Source organism: Babylonia areolata, chromosome 22 (genome assembly GCF_041734735.1).
Source record: "Babylonia areolata isolate BAREFJ2019XMU chromosome 22, ASM4173473v1, whole genome shotgun sequence".
Lineage (NCBI taxonomy): Eukaryota > Metazoa > Mollusca > Gastropoda > Neogastropoda > Buccinidae > Babylonia > Babylonia areolata.
Genome location: NC_134897.1, coordinates 32,822,133 through 32,839,632, shown reverse-complemented (window position 1 = coordinate 32,839,632; position 17,500 = coordinate 32,822,133). Strand labels below are relative to the sequence as shown.

At 45.5% G+C, this 17,500-nt stretch overlaps 1 protein-coding gene across 1 annotated transcript in view; it reads right to left on the bottom strand.

Annotated features, from left to right (window-relative positions):
• LOC143297102 (protein madd-4-like) overlaps positions 1-17,500 on the bottom strand; it is a 233,030-nt gene that overhangs the window by 6,738 nt on the left and 208,792 nt on the right. Inside the window, exons 4-16 of the mRNA XM_076609275.1 lie at positions 16,581-16,740; positions 15,595-15,724; positions 13,791-13,992; positions 12,200-12,338; positions 11,139-11,171; positions 9,620-9,737; positions 8,800-8,930; positions 7,356-7,460; positions 6,748-6,877; positions 5,070-5,280; positions 3,411-3,620; positions 2,165-2,437; positions 1,460-1,576 (exon numbers count right to left, since the gene is read on the bottom strand). Of these exons, the coding sequence (XP_076465390.1) occupies positions 1,460-1,576; positions 2,165-2,437; positions 3,411-3,620; positions 5,070-5,280; positions 6,748-6,877; positions 7,356-7,460; positions 8,800-8,930; positions 9,620-9,737; positions 11,139-11,171; positions 12,200-12,338; positions 13,791-13,992; positions 15,595-15,724; positions 16,581-16,740 (1,959 nt within the window). The remainder of the gene's footprint in view (positions 1-1,459; positions 1,577-2,164; positions 2,438-3,410; positions 3,621-5,069; positions 5,281-6,747; positions 6,878-7,355; positions 7,461-8,799; positions 8,931-9,619; positions 9,738-11,138; positions 11,172-12,199; positions 12,339-13,790; positions 13,993-15,594; positions 15,725-16,580; positions 16,741-17,500) is intronic.

Sequence of the window (17,500 nt, the reverse complement as noted above, 5' to 3'; positions counted from 1 at the left end):
GAGAGAGAGAGAGAGACAGAGAGAGAGAGAGAGAGAGAGAGAGAGAGAGGGAGGGGGAGGGGGTTGAAATTCCCAGTTCATTATTCACGATGCGGAGAAGAAATAAACGTTTGTGTTGTTGTTGACGACGACGCGTTTATTGTGTTGTGTTGTTGTTGTGCTGCTGTTGGATTGGGTCTGGTTGGTGTGGTGTTGTGGTGCGTTGTGTTGTGTTGGTGTTGTGATGTGCTGTATTGTATTGTATTGTATTGTATTGTATTGTACTGTACTGTACTGCACTGCACTATACAGCATTGTATAGTATTGTGTTGTAATGTTTTGTTTTGTATTGTGTTGAACTGTATTACTCTTTTTTTTAATTTTCTCTGCCTCTAAGTGTATTTGATTTCCTATCACAGTGCACTTTTCTGAAGAATTTGCCAGGGATAACCATTTTGTTACCGTGGGTTCTTTTACGTGCGCTAAATGCATGCTGCACACGGGTGGTCCATTGTTTGCTGGGGAAAACAGCTCATTATTCAATATTATAGTCGTCTACAATACTGGCTGTAAAACCCAAATCATGTCCAATATTGACCGAAAAAACCTAAATTATGTCCAAAATTGACTGGAAATCCTAAATTATGTCCCAATATTCGCTGGAAAACCTAAATCGTGTCCAACATTGGCTGGAGAATTAGCTCATGTCCACTGCTGGCATCGAAAAAACCTAAATGTGTGTTCAGTTAATATGGACTGGAAAACCAACTCATGACCAACATTGGCTAGGAGCTAACTCATATCTCATGTTGACTGAAAAACTAACTCGTATCCGGTATTGGTTGGAATGGGTTTTTTTTCCCTCAAAGCCAAACTAAGCGCATTGCCAGGGTTACATTGCTGGTCAGCATCTTGCTCAGCTGATGTGGTGCAGCGTATATGGATTTGCCCGAAAGCAGCAGTGACGTCTCCTTGAGAAACGGAAACTGAAAACTGACTGGTTGATAAACTAACTCGAATTCAATATTGGCTGGAGAATTCTAAAAAATGTTTGTTTTTTTTGGTTTTTTTTGTTGTTTTTGTGTGTGTGTGTGTGTGTGTGTGTGTGTGTGTGTGTGTTTGTGTGTGTGTTTTAAAGCATGTCCAGAACTGAAAAGGGTAAGTCAACAATGTGGTATGATAGTCGTGTCCAACAATGACCGTCAGAACAGCAGAGGATGCAGCTGCTGTCTCGCCTAGACATCTAGGCTAGAATTTGATTATTGAGTAGAGTTTCATCCCCACTCCCTCAGCCTAAGCGTTGGGATGGTTCCCAAAGCCCAACTTGCCCCCAAGGCTGCAGCACTAAGAGCCAATGCAACTTTGCCTCTTAGTTTAAGAGTCATAGTCCTTCATAAAAGACTGAAGCTGGAAATGACTTCACATTACACCATTGATTACAAAGCTCTCACAATATGTTGTTACATGTTTAGCAACCCACGTGCAGAGGACGTCTCTGTCTGTCGAAGGGGTCCTTGTGGTAGGCTGACTCGTTCTCCGGCGCACTGGGGCTGTCGGCCAGAATGCCCAGAAGGTACTTCTCCCGTATTGCCGCTTCCTGCAAGAGTGTGTGGACAGAATGATGCAGACTTTTGATGATTCTTTCATTCGCATCCCCCCCCCCACCCCCCTGCAACCTTCACTGACGTCTGTATCTCTCTGTCTGTCAGTGTCTGTCTGAGTGTCCGTATGTCTGTCTGTCTCCATCAACTGATTTCTTTTTTTCTCTCTCTCTCTCTTTCATTCTCATTTCGTCTCCATCTTCCCCTTCTGTGACGCCATCTCTGATTTCCTTCTCTCTATTTCTTTCCTCCACCCCCTACCTCTCACCAACCTCTCTGCCCCCCACTCTTCCACCTCCCCCACCCCTTACTCTTTCTCTCTTCCTCTGTCTCGCCAACCTCTCTCTCTCCCACCTCCCCTCTCCCTCCCTCCCACTACCCTTCTCCCTCCCCCCCCAACCACCCCTCCCCTACCTCTCTCTCTCCTTCTCTCTGTCTCTCTCTCTCAATTCCTCCTTAATACATGTGTGCACCCTTTATAGTAGATATACAACAGCAAGGACAGATAGGAAGAGCAGGCCATGCCTAGAAAGAATCTTAATCTTTGAAATTAAAACACAAAATCGAGTTCTGACTTCTCTCACCCCCACCAAAGCGAACAGGTCACTGAACACGATCTCCAGCCTGGCCCTCTGAGGCCCGGCGATGCAGGTGTAGTTGGCCGTATCCCTGTCGGGCCGGCTTCGCCGTATCCTCAGCTTGCCGTTCCTGGAGACGTGGGTGCGGCGAGTCTTGCGGAGGGGCCGGTCGTCCTTGAGCCACTCGATGGCCCGCTTCTGGATGCCCCGAGCCGGGCAGCTGACCACCACGGAGGTGCCCGGCAGGATGGCCGCCCGCGTGCCCACGACCAGGCGTACCTGAGGGTACACAGGGGAGACGGCCGTTTTGGAATTAATGATGACAATGATAATATCTATCCATACCTTTTTTCATTTAGCGCTACAATACAAGCAAGGATCACCACGTAAGTGAGTATCAGTATCAGTAGCTCAAGGAGGCGTCACTACGTTCGGACAAATCCATATACGCTACACCACATCTACCAAGCAGATGCCTGACCAGCAGCGTAACCCAACGCGCTTAGTCGGGCCTCGAGAGCGCAAGTGTGCGTAAGTGAATTAATTCCATACCTCTCTCATTCATATTTACCTATGGTATATGTTTATTTGCGTATCAACAATTGCCATGTTCATGGTGCTTTTGACACAATGATTTGTTTTCTCTTTTTTTTTTACGTTCAATAGAGGGCTGGACGAAAAATAATACCCCTCCACCCCCGCCCTGAGCTTAGCATCCTTACCCTGTTACCCTAAGGAAATATAAGTAATTCATTTGTTCATTCATTCATTCCTGGGGTCGGGGGTTGGGGGGGGGGGGGGGTCATCCCCGACCTTGTCCAACTTGTTGAGCTGGAAGAAGGTTAATCATTCATTCATTCATTTATTTATTCATTCATTCCCGGGGGGCGGGGAGGGGGTGGGGGGGTTGAGGGGGCCTTGTCCATCTTGTTGAGCTGGAATAAGGTCAATCATTCATTCATTCATTCCTGGGGGGCGGGGGGTGGGGAGGTAAGGGGGGCATTCCCGACCTTGTCCATCTTGTTGAGCTGGAATAAGGTCAATCATTCATTCATTCATTCCTGGGGGGAGGGGGGAGGTAAGGGGGGCATTCCCGACCTTGTCCATCTTGTTGAACTGGAAGAATTTCATTCATTCATTCATTCATTTATTTATTCATTCATTCCAGGGAAGTGGGGGGAGGGGGTGGGGGGCTGGGGTGGGCGTGGGGGGATGAGGTGGGGGGGGGGGAGGTGAGGGGGGCATCCCCGACCTTGTCCATCTTGTTGAGCTGGAAGAAGGTCATGGTCTTCCTCCTGATGCGCACTGTGGGGCAGGCCTGCACCTCGCACGGGCGCGCCGCCGGCGGCCTCTCGGAGGGCGGGCAGTGCGAGAAGTCCACGTCGATGGGCGTCCCGTCACGTGACACGCGCTGACACACCACGGGCCGCAGTTGCACCCCTTGCCCGCAGGTGGCGGAGCACTGGAAATGCGAAAGAAACGGTAGGTAGTGGGTTTTTTTTGGAAGATTTGAAGTTCAGAATGCACTGTGTGATGTGTTAACATAAAGATCATGATGATGCCTGGAAAATGAATGAATAAATGAATGAATGGATGGATGAATGAATAAACTTAAACATTTTTTTAAAAAGATTTTAAATAAAAGACTATTTACAAAGAAACGGTGTACTGCGACTTTCTTTTCTTTTTCTTTTTTTTTTTAAATGAAAGGATGTTAACACACACACACACACACACACACACACACACACACGCACACACACAAACACACACACACACACAGAGGAGTGTTGTGTTTTCAAATAAAACACAAAAAAGAAGGAAAAAAAGTTCACACACACAGACATACCCACACACACAGGTGTGTTGATGTGTTTTCAAATGAAACAATGTAAACAAATTTTTTTAATGTATTGCAACGTTTTCAAATATAAGGGAACGGGCGGATGGATGGGAGACTTGGTGCAGGCTGCAAGGGTGAACGGAATTACCCCCCCCCCCCCAATCCCCCAAAAGACAGCAGCAACTGGGAGCTCTGTGAAGTCTAAGGGAGCGAACCTTTGTTATATCTGACATGACGCGAGTTCCGTCCCCTGTGGACTCGTCGAATGTCTCGGCACAATCAGATATCGGTACACAAAAAAAGAATTTGTTACATGGAAGTCATATTTATTTACAAGTAACATTCTAATATTCTCATGTTTTATATATATATGAATATCTTTCAATTTTATGCTGTTGCTGTCTGTCTATATATTTTTAACTGTTCAATGAGTTGATTCTCCTTTACTGACTCAGGGTGCTGATTGAATGATTAATTGAATCTTTCGTGGGTAAGGAAATAGGCACAATAAAGGCCTTTTTTTTATTACAATTCTGCCCGGTTAACATAAAGAAGAAGAAGAAGAAGAAGTTTTATTCATTTTAATGCATTTCTTCTTTGCAATAAAAAGGCCTTTATTGTGCCTATTTCTTAAAATGAATAAAACATCTTCTTCTTCTTCGTTCATGGGCTGCAACTCCCATGTTCTCTCTTATGTACACGAGTGGGCTTTTACCCCGCCATGTAGGCATCTATACTCCGTCTTCGGGGATGTGCATGCTGGGTATGTTCTTGTTCCATAACCCACCGAATGCTGACATGAGTTACAGGATCTTTAACGTGCGTCTTTGATTTTTTGCTTGCGTACGGGGGATCAGGCACAAAGTAGGTCTGCACACATGTTGACCTGGGAGATCGAAAAAAATCCCCACCCATTACCCACCAGGCGCCGTTACCGAGATTCGAACCCGGGACCCTCAGATTGAAAGTCCAACGCTTTAAATACTCAGCTATTGCGCGCCGTCAAATGAATAAAACCAAATAAAGAACCACAACAACACCACCAAAAATTGTCATTCGGGCACCCACCTCAGACCAAAACCCCGCTGCCCAGTCAGCCGGGCAGAACTGGACGTTGCACTGGCGGGCACGCTGGGGCACGGGCTTCTGGCACATGTAGTCCGGCAGCGTCAGCACCTTGCTGACCAATCGGCTCACCTCCTGGATGCACGTGACCTCACGTGACATCATGCCCCCGCCGCACGTCACGGAACACTCTCCGAAATCCCCGATCCTCCATCTGAGAGACAAATAAACAACAACAACAACAAAAACCCATCAACTACAAATGCAACAAAAAAGAAACACAACAACAACAAAACTCACTCACTCACTCACTCATTCCCTCGACCGCTGGGGTCGTTGGGGGGGACATGAGGAAGATGTCATAGATCGCCACGCCGTTCTGTTGGCAGCTGTCGTGAGGAGATCTGGCATCGTCATTTTGGTCCATTCCTTGACGTTGTCAGACCAGCTCTTTTTCTGCCGCCCTCCCTCTACAGTCCCTTGCAGGATGGTTTTGGAGAGGGTGTTATGTCGTATGACGTGACCAAACCATGCCATCTTCCGTCGTTTGACAGTCGCCAGCAGTGGTTCTTGGGGCCCAACAAGGTTGCTGACCAGGTTCCGCACATAGTCATTGGTCTTGTGCTCCTTGTAGGAGATGTGTAGTAGTCTCCTCAAGCACTTGGTTTCGAATGCTTGGATTCTTCTTTCTGTTTCTGCCATCAGTGTCCATGTCTCACATCCATATAAGAGGATGGAGACCACCAGTGACTTGTAGAGCAGGAATTTTGTGTGGAATCTGATATTACTCTTCCATACCCTGTTCAGTCTGGCCATCGCTGCCGTTGCAGAATTAATCCTATTTCGGATTTCTGCTGTGCAGGTGCCGTCTTTGGACAGGGTTGCTCCCAGGTACATGAAGCTACAACAAAACAACAACAACAAAACAAACAAAAAAAACCCCAAAAAACAAACAAACAATCAAAAAAACCCAAACCAAACAAATAAACAATAACAGCAAAAACATGGCAAACTTCTTTATTTTCGAGAATATTAAAAAATCAGTTATGTGATTTTTCGTCTTTCATCCAGTATAGCGTCTGTACTATGTAACAAAACTAAACCGAAACCATGCAAATAGAAAAGACTGTCCTCACGTCCACCCCCCTCCCCTAACAACAACGACAACAACAACACACACACACACATACACACACGCTTGCAAACACACACACACACACACACACACACGCACGCACGCACTCGACACACATTCATCCGCAACCGTTACAGAGCGCATAACATTCAAAAACATTTATGGGATAAAACAAATAGTAGCAAGTATAATTTAAACTTCATAAAAAGTGTCAGAAAGACAGACAAATTGACTGACATACAGAGAGGGAGAGAGGAGGGGGAAGAGAAAGAGCGAAGGAGAGAGAAAGAGAGACAGAGACAGACAGTGAGAGAGAGACAGAGACACAGACACAGACAGAGAGGGAGAGGGAGGGAGACATAAATACAGAGAAAGAGAGGAAGAGATACAGAGAGACAGACAGAGACACAGACACAGACAGAGAGGGAGAGGGAGGGAGACATAAATACAGAGAAAGAGAGGAAGAGATACAGAGAGACAGACAGAGACAGACAGACAAAGACAGAGAGACAGAGAGAGGGAGATAACCCTTCACTTTCTACTCACCTCTGAGGGCAGGGGAAGTCGTTACAGACTCGCCTCTCCACTGGGATGGGGACGTCCTCTTTACAGAAGTCTTCAGGCGCCCGGGTCAGGTTGACCTTGTGCACGCAGGCTGTCACCGACTCCTGTGTCCCTAGAGAGTCATCGTGTCATCCTTGATGTGGTCGTCATCATCGTCATCGTCATCGTCATCATCACCAACACCATTATCATTCTCATCAGAACAATCACCACCTTCGTCATCATCATCATCATCATCATCGTCATCGCCTTCGTCGTCGTCATCATCATCATCACCATCATCGTCGTCATCATCATCACCATCATCATCCTGGTGTTGTCGTTGTTGTTATTGTTGCAAACACTAAAATCTGTTACGCGGATCACCGGTGCACCCGTGGGTCATTGTAATGGCTGGTAATTATAGCGTTTTCTGCCTCCATCTCTCTGTCTGTCTGTCTCTGTCTTTCTCTTTTCCACACACACACACAGACACACACATGCGCGCAGGCGCGCCCACACACACACACACACACACAGCACACGCAAACACTCGCCACACCCTCACGCCAACCGCGACGCCCACTTCCCACACACAGAGTGCTGCTCACCTCCAAGACAGCTACGGTCGCACTGTGTCATACCCATGTTTCGCCATTCGTAGTCCTCATAACACGGCTCCAGCTGACACTCCTCAGACACTGCAGGTTTCCGCCCTGCACACACCGCATCCATCCATCCATCAATCAATCAATCAGTCAGTCAGTCAGTCAGTCAGTTAGTTATTAAGTCAGTCAGTCATTAAGTCAGTCAATCAATCAGTCAATCAATCAATCGATCAATCATTCAGTCAATCAATCATTCAGTTAATGAATCATTCAATCAATCAATCATTCGTCAATCAATCAACCATTCGATCAATCAGTCAGTCAATCAATCAAGCAAGCAAGCAAGCAACCAATCAGTCAATCAATCATCAATCAATCAACCAACAGATAAAAAGATGAATCAACAGTTTAAACAACCAATTAAGAAAACACCCTTTTTGATCAACTCATCCATGTGCCAATTGCTCAGTCAGTGAATCAATCAATCAATCAATCAATCAGTCAAGAGAAAGGTTCATCAATCAATCAGTCAAGAGATAGGTTAAACAATCAATTATTCAATCAAATAATCAACCACTCAAGTCAGTTGGTCGGGCAGGTTGATCAGTCATTTGGTCAGTCATCAATCAGCAGATTGAACAAGCAAATAATCAACAGCCATTCCATGTAATTTAATTAAGGAAAACAAAGAATGAAAGAAAGAAAGACAGCGAGAGAGAGAGAGAGAGAAGAAAGAAACAAAAGAAACGGAGAATGAATGAAAGAAAGAAAGCAGAAGAAAACAGGTGGGTAAAAAGTGAGGAAAAATGTAAGTAGAATTTTTTTTTTTTTTTAATATACACAATCTGAGGAGAAAAAAAAGAGAACGTATACACAAAATATATTAAAAAACAAAAACAAAGTGAAAATCGACAAAGGTAAAAAATAATCATTTGACATGACAAAAAAGAAAGAAAGAAAGAAAGAAAGAAAGAAATAGAACTGAACACAAGACGCTCATTGCCTTTCCAAAAGTAAACAGCACTTGTTTGTTGTTAAAAACACAAAACCAGAAAAAGTACCAAAAAAAAGAAAAAAAAGAAAAAGAAAAAAGTGAGTTTCAGTTTCAGTTTCAGTAGCTCAAGGAGGCGTCACTGCGTTCGGCCAAACCATATACGCTACACCACATCTGCCAAGCAGATGCCTGACCAGCAGCGTAACCCAACGCGCTTAGTCAGGCCTTGATAAAAAAAACACAAAAAAAACACACACAAAAAAAAACAACAAAAAAAACCCCAAAACGGGGGAATAAATAATAGATAAGCTTACATAAATAAATAAATAAATGAATAAGAATTATAATATAGAAAAAGGTAGTAGTAATAATAATAGTAATACTAAAAAAAAAAAAAAAAAAAAAAAAAAAAAGGGAAACCAGACAGAAACAAATCCCCATCATCAAACTCACCCTGACACTCGATGTCATCCAGATCCACAATGTCCCGAATGTACACCAGACGCACTTGACATCTGACGTAACGCTGACGTAATCCTTTGCCACACGTCACGCTGCACGCGCTCCAGTTGGAGATGACGAACCTGACGTCATTGAAATCACAGTAAAACATACGTTTTTTCCCCGCACACCCACAAGTGTGCAGTTTTGCAATCGAATTGGAGAAAATTATCATTCTGCTGCTTCTTTTCTTTGTTTTTTTTTTTCTTCGCCAGTGCGTTTTATTGTAACACTCCAGTTATGAGAGGATCTAAAAGACTGAACAAGAAGAAAAGGAGATTGGTGGATACAGTACGGGAATAAATTAAAAAAACGACCCCCCCCCCCCCCCCCCCCCAAAAAAAAAAAAAAAAAAAAACCAGAAAAGAAAAGCAAAACAAAACAAAAACCCAGAAACGAGAAAAAGAAGAAAAGAAAAAAAAAAAGCTAAAGTAAAGGAGACAAAGGCCTTCATGACTCACGTACGATACCCATTTAATCCAGCAAATGAATCATGAGACTATTTAATATCATCATAAAAACTACACTGCAAAATATATCTTCTGATAAAAAAGCGTTCACACAAACACACACACACACAAGGACAAGAACAAGCAGAAGAAGAAAACACACACACACACACACACACACACACACACAAGGACAAGAACAAGCAGAAGAAGAACACACACACACACACACACACACACACACACACACACACACACACAACGACAAGCAGAAGAAGAAGAAGAAAGTGGGGACGGAGCTACACCAGTGCTGATGCACTCACTTTGGGGTGCTCATGTCCTCATTGTCGAGGTCCTCCTCACGGACCACGTCCACCAGGGCCTCAAAGGGCTGGACGTCTCCCTTGGGCGACTCCTTGAGGGTCAGCTCCTGACGCTCGACTGTTCAGGTGATATTGTTTGTAAAACACACCATCTGATGTGACTATGAAGGAAGGTACTTAATCTGGTTGGTAGGTACGAACAAACTTTGAAAGGAAGAGAGATGGATAGAGGTGTGGGTGGTAGAGACAGACAGACAGACAGACAGAGACAGAGACAAAGATAGATACAAAGAGATACAGAGAGAGATAGAGATACCGAAATATAGGGGGAGGGGAGAAACGGCGAATTTGAGGCACAGAGAGAGAGAGAGACAGACAGACAGAGACAGACAGACAGAGACAGAGAGAGGGACAGAGAGACACAAACATACAGACAGACAGACAGATAGAGAGAGAGAACACTGAACACCGAAACACTGAAATATAAACATTTCAGAGAGAGAGAGAGAGAGGGAGAGAGACAGAGAGAGACGGAGACAGAAAGAGAGAGACACAGAGAGAGACACGGAGACAGAGACAGGCAGACAGAGAAAGAGAGAGAGAGAGAGAGAACATGGACATAATGATTTAATCCCACATGGGAGACTGAGGAAGAGAGAGGAGAGACAGAGAGACTGAGGAAGAGAGAGGAGAGACAGAGAGACGGAGGAAGAGAGAGGAGAGACAGAGAGACTGAGGAAGAGAGAGGAGAGACAGAGAGACGGAGGAGAGAGAGGAGAGACAGAGAGACGGAGGAAGAGAGAGGAGAGACAGAGAGACGGAGGAAAGAGAAAGGGAATCGGAGATAAGAGAGATATAGAGATATAGAGGTAAGGGTAGGTCGAGACAGAGAGTCTGGGACAAACAGATAAAGAGGGAGAGAGGGAGACGAAGACAGACAGGTAGTCAGACAGACAGAGGGGGTGACTCACTGAGAGAGAGAGAGAGAGAGAGAGAGAGAGAGAGAGAGAGAGAGAGAGAGAGAGAGAGAGAGAACGAGAGAGAGAGAGAGAGAGTGAGAGAGAGAGAGTGAGAGAGCGTGACTGTTTGTGGATGTGGGTGTACATTCTTGTGTGTGTGTGTGTGTGTGTGTGTGTGTGTGTGTGAGAGAGAGAGAGAGAGAGAGAGAGAGAGAGAGAGAGAGAGAGAGAGAGAGATTGCTCGTGGATGTGGGTGAGAGTGTGGGTGTACATTCTTTTGTGTGTGTGTGTGTGTGTGTGAGAGAGAGAGAGAGAGAGAGAGAGAGATTGTTCGTGGATGTGGGTGTGAGTGTGGGTGTGCATTCTTGTGTGTGTGTGTGTGTGTGTGTGTGTGTGTGTGTGTGTGCTCGCGCGCGCGCGCGTATGTATGTGCATATATATGTGCGTGTATATGTGTCCCTCAAACCTGTTTCGTATTTGACCACAAAATCAGTTGTTACATACAAAATAAAGAAAACGAGAGAAAAAAAACAACAACAAACAAACAAACAAAAACTTACTGTTGTCATCCTTTTCAGCAATGTATCGAGGATCTGCAACGGAGAAACAGAATGATGTCATACCTGCCAGCAGCAGCAGCTATAGCAGCAGCAGTACGAGAGCATGAGTAGCAACAGGAATAGCATATGTAGGTATAGTAACAGAAGTGAACTTAAGTAGTCTTCCACGAGACGTCGCTATGCGCTATTTCGCGATTGTTAAATCACGATGCCAGACTTAGAACTAAAACAAAACAACGGCAACAACAAAGAAGCAAAAGACAAGAAATAAATACAAACTACCTAGAGGTTGGATTCCCCCAACCCCCCCCCCCACCCCCCACCCCTAACCCCCACAGATGTCTGAAATAGAATCAACATCGTCACCACCACCATTACCATCATCATCATCATCATCATCATCATTATCATCATCTTCACCAACACCAAAACATTCACTACCATCATCACCATCGTCACCATCATCATCATCCCCCAAACACCACCATTATCATTAACATGACCACCACAATCACCACCACAACCATCATCACCATCATCATCATCATCACCACCACCGCCACCATCACCATAATCATCACCATCACCACCGCCACAACTTCCATCACCATCACCATCATCACCTTCACTACCATAGCCACCACCACCGCAACTACCATCATCATCACCATCACCACCACCACGACAATCATTATTATCATCATCATCACCACCACCATCACAGCCACCACCACCACCATCACCGACACCACCACCACCACCACACATCATCAACACCACCACCACCACCACAACCACAGCCACTACCACCCACCCCCTCATCCTCTTCGTCATGCTCCCCCCCCCCACCACCACCTTCCAGCCCCCCATCATTATACCACCATCATCATCAGACATCCTCTGTGACCCTCACGCCCCTCTCCCTTCCCTCCACCCCCCCCCCACCCAGCTCCACCCTCCCCCCTCCGTCTCCACTCCTCTCATCACCTGCCCCTTCCAGGAAAAACACACACACACACACACACACACACACACACACACACACACACGGACAGACTGACCGTCACGGTCGTGGCAGGGGAAGTTGGTGGTGCAGTTGCGGCGCGTGACGGGCTTGGTGTCCGGCTCGCAAAATTTGTCCCCCTCGTGACGACACACCACCTCCCGCACCTGCTCTCCCCACCCGCACGTCACGCTGCACTGTCATCGACACACCACCACCACCACCACATGTACACGTCATCAACACCTCCCCACATTGTTATGACGTCACGCTGCACTGTCATTGTCACACACAACCGCACGTACACGTCATCAACAACCCCACATTGCTATGACGTCAAGCTGCAATGTCATCAACACACCACCACACGTACACGTCATCAACAACCCCACATTGCTATGACGTCGCGCTGCACTGCCGACACCACCACACGTCATCATAATCATTGTTATGACGTCACGCTGTAATGTCGACACCACCACACGTCATCACCACCACATTGTTATGACGTCACGCTGTACTGTGAATGTTATACGTCATAACGCTGTTATAACGTCGTGCATCGTGTGGGACACGGCACTAAAAGGCGAGACACGCACACATGCACACACACACACACACACACACACACACACATATGCTTGGACCGCTCCACAAAATTTCACCAGGAACAGCTGCCCTGTTGCACAGGGTTTGTGTGTGTGTGTGTGTGTGTGTGTGTGTGTGTGTGTGTGTGTGCACGCGGGCGCGCGCGCGCACTACTATTACTACTACTTCTACTACTACGATTACTACTGATGATGATGATGATGATGACGATGATGATGGTGCCGGTGAGGGTGATGCTGATGATAATAATAAAGAAGTAGTAGCACTTATACTAGTCCTAACAATAAAGATAATGATGATGATGACGACAACGACGACGACGATTGATGATGATGATGATGGTGATGAGGGTGATAAGGCTGATGATGACACTGTAGCTGCTGTTGCTACTGCTGCTGCTGCTGACTGATGATGATGATGATGATGAGGGTGACCATAACACTGCTGCTGATGATAATTATGATGGAGATGATGGTGATGATTATAATGATGAAGAGGAGGAGGAGGAGGAAGAGGAGGAGGTGGGTGACCATGACACTGTTGCTTCTGCTGCTGCTGACTGATGATGATGATGATGATGATGATGATAATGATGATGATGATCACCACGACGACGACGACAACGACGATGATGACTGATGATGATGATGATGATGATGATGATGATGATGATGATGCGTGTGATGATGACACTGTTGCTGCTGTTGCTACTGCTGACTGATGATGAGGAGGAGGGTGACTATGACACTGCTGCCGTTGATTATGATGGAAACAGAACACAGAATACACAGAAAACAGAATACTTTATTATCCCAACCAGAGAAATTCATGTGTGGTGTAAAACAGAAAAAACACACAACAAAACAAACAAACAACAAACAAAAACAAAACAAAAAAAGACCAAAACCCCCCACCCCCCCAAAGAAAATCAGTTATTCAACATGTTTATAGATAAGCCAACATGGTGACAATTAGTTCGGGGTTTTTTCAACAACAGCAACAACACAAACCCAACAACAACCAATAATCACAATACTCACAGGGGACCACTGGCCGGCGTACCAGGTGGGGCACATCTGACGGCTGCAGGGCTGCGACAGCGAGGGGCGGGGCTGGGGACAGAAGCTGTCGTGCAGCCACTGCTGACGACCGTCACTCAGGGTATCCATGCAGCGGACCGCACGTGCCCGGACCCCGCCCCCGCAGGTCACGCTGCAAGCCTGCCACGGGAAGATCTTCCACCTGCAAGCGGGTCAGATCGTCAGCTCACACAGCAACAACCAACAGCGACAACAGCAAAAGCAACAACAATAACAATAACGTATTAGGCATGCTATGCTTCTGCCTTAACCCATTCAGCTCCGCTGTGGTCAGATCGTCAGGTCACACAGCAACAACCAACAGCAACAACAGCAGTAAAAGCAACAACAACAATAATAACAATAACGTATTAGGCATGCTATGCTTCTGCCTTAACCCATTCAGCTCCGCTGTGGTCAGATCGTCAGGTCACACAGCAACAACCAACAGCAACAACAGCAAATGCAACAACAACAACAATAACAATAAAGTTTTAGGTATGATATACATCTGCCTTTACCCACTCAAACCCGCGGTGGTCAGATCGTCAGGTCACACAGCAACATACAACAGCATCAACAGCAAACGCAACAGCAACAACAACAATAATAATAAGATTTTAGGTATGATATGCATCTGCCTTAACCCATTCAACCCCGCGGAGGTCAGGTCGTCAGGTCACACAGCAACAACTAACAACAGTAAAAGCAACAACAACAACAATAACAATAAAGTATTAGGCGTGATATACATCTGCCTTAATCCACTCAAACCCGCGCAGTGGTCAGATCGTCAGGTCACACAGCAACATACAACATCATCAACAGGAAATGCAACAACAATAACAATAACGTATAAAGTATTAGGTGTGATATGCATCTGCCTTAACTCATTCAACCTCGCGGTGTCCTATTGTCACGTCACAAAGCAACAGCAACAACAAAGTATTGGGTATGATATGCATCTGTCCTAACCCATTCAACCCCGGCCTGGGGAAGTTTACAGCCTCAGCAGGCTTCCATGCCATATTGATGCTAAAAAAAAAAGTGCACAAAATAAACTGTTTTTCCTCCTCTAAATTGCATGTGGACGGAAATACTGTAGAAGTTATAGTTCCCTTTATTTGAGGATTATGCCTTATGTATGAACATGAAAACCGTTGAAACACCAGAGCAAAGCTCGAGAGCAGGGTTCATTGAGTTAATTGGGGTGTGTGTGTGTGTGTGTGTGTGTGTGTGTGTGTGTGTGTGTGTGTGTGTGTGTGACAGCAGCACAACACAAAACCGAAATTCACCATTTACGGTTGACTGCTTTTTTATGAATAAATATATAAATCACACACACACACACACACACACACACACACACACACACACACACACACACACACACACACACACACACACACACACACTGTGGCAAAAAACAAATAAACAACAGAAACAAACAGTAATAGTAATTGTAGAAATGATAGTAGTAATAATAATAATAATAATTTTCCACATACGCAGGAGGGCATTTTTTTATGAATAAACATGTAAATCACACAGACACAGACACAAGTACACACACACACAGACATACACACAGACACAGACACACATACACACAGAACACAGACACAGACAGACAGACAGACAGACAGACAGACAGACACACACACACACACACACACACACACACACACACACTGTGGCACAAAAAAACAGAAACTAACAACAACAACAACAATAATAATAATAATAATGATGATCTTCCACATACGCAGGAGGACATCGTCGCCGGAAGCACTTCTGCTTCCTTCCGGAAGGGAGAGCACTTCGCAAGCATCGCTTGTCGTTCACCTGACGTTTACGGATGGTGTCATGGCAACGAAACACCGACACCTGCACCCCTGTGCAAACCAGTCACTGGCAGATTAATAGTTGCTGCACACGCAGTTTCTGCTAACTTAACTTCTGATTCAGATAGACAAGAGTTAAGAATCTACCATGTCACTTTGCTGTTGGTTTGCCATTAAAAATGGACTGGTTACATTATTGCGGGTGGGACCCCGCTTGCGCGCGCACGCACGCGCACGCGCAAGCACACACACACACACACACACACATACACACACTCACACACACAATTACATACACACACACTCATTGAAGTCACTAAAACGTACAAAGACATAATCATTTGTATTTGTATTTCTCTTTTTTGTCACAACAAATTTCTCTGTGTGAAATTCGGGCTGTTCTCCCAAGGTATTTTTTTCTGCTTGCAGTTTTATTATTTTTTCCCATTGAAGTGGGTTTTTCTGCTGAATTTTGCCAGGGACAACCCTTTTGTTGCCGTGGGTTCTTTTACGTGTGCTAAGTGCATGCTGCACACGGGACCGCAGTTTATCGTCTCCTCCGAATGTCTAGCGTCTAAACCACCTCAAGGTCTAGTGGAGGGGGAGAAAATATTGGCGACTGTACCGTGATTCGAACCAGAGCGCTCAGATTCTCTCGCTTCCTAGGCGGACACGTTACCTCTAGGCCATCACTCCACGCATATGCATACACAGATGTCTGAACACACACACACACACACACACACACACACACACACACACACTGAATTACCCCCCCCCCCCCCTAAACTCCCTCCCCTTCCCCCCCCATCCCCCCCCCAGTTAATTCTCTCCCAAGCTAAATAAAATCCCCCCCCCCCCCCCCCCCCGCCCCCCCAAAAGGAATGAGTGAGTAAAGGGAGGTTACCTACACCACAGGACGCGGAGCACTGAGCCAGCCCCGCCTCCCGCCACTGGTAGCGTCCCTTGTGCGGCTTGCCTCCCTTGAGGCAGGAGTTGTGGCCCCCGCACACGCCACACAGGTCCAGCTGGCGGTGGGACCCCAGGCGGTAGTCACAGCCCACCTTCTGCACGTGCACAGCGTGAAGGAATGAGTGAGGGAGGGAGGGAGGGAGGGAGGGTGTGAGTGAAGGAATGAAGGTATAAAGGAATGAATGAAATAAATGGCTTGATTGGCTTTAGAGGTGGTCCGTTCATTCATTTCAGTATTCGTTCATTCACTGACGCACTGCGCTATATAAATACTGTATTGTTATCATCTTCATCATCATCATCATCATCATCATCATCATCATCATCATCATTCGTCTTCTTTTCATTATTATTACTATCATCATCATCATTCTTCTGCTTATTATTATTATTATTCATTCATTCATTCATTCATTCATACACACGTTCACTTGTTGCACTGCGCCAAATAAGTACTGTCTTATTACTATTATCATTATCACTATCATTCTTCTTCTTAGTAGTAGTAGTAGTAGTCGTAGTAGTATATTCGTTCATTCATACACACGTTCATTGAGGCACTGCGCCTCATAAGTACTGTATCATCATCATCATCATCATCATCATCATCATTATTATTATTATTATCATATTGCACTAAGCCATATAAGTACTGTATTATCATTATTATTACCATCATTCATTCATTCATTCATGCACACGTTCATTGATGCACTGCGCCATATAAGCACTGTATTTTTTTTTTTTTTTTAAATTATTATTATTCATTCATTCATTCATTCATGCAGGGAAACTGAAGCCAACTGGCCACGGAGAGAGAGGGAGAGAGGGAGAGAGAGACAGACAGACAGACAG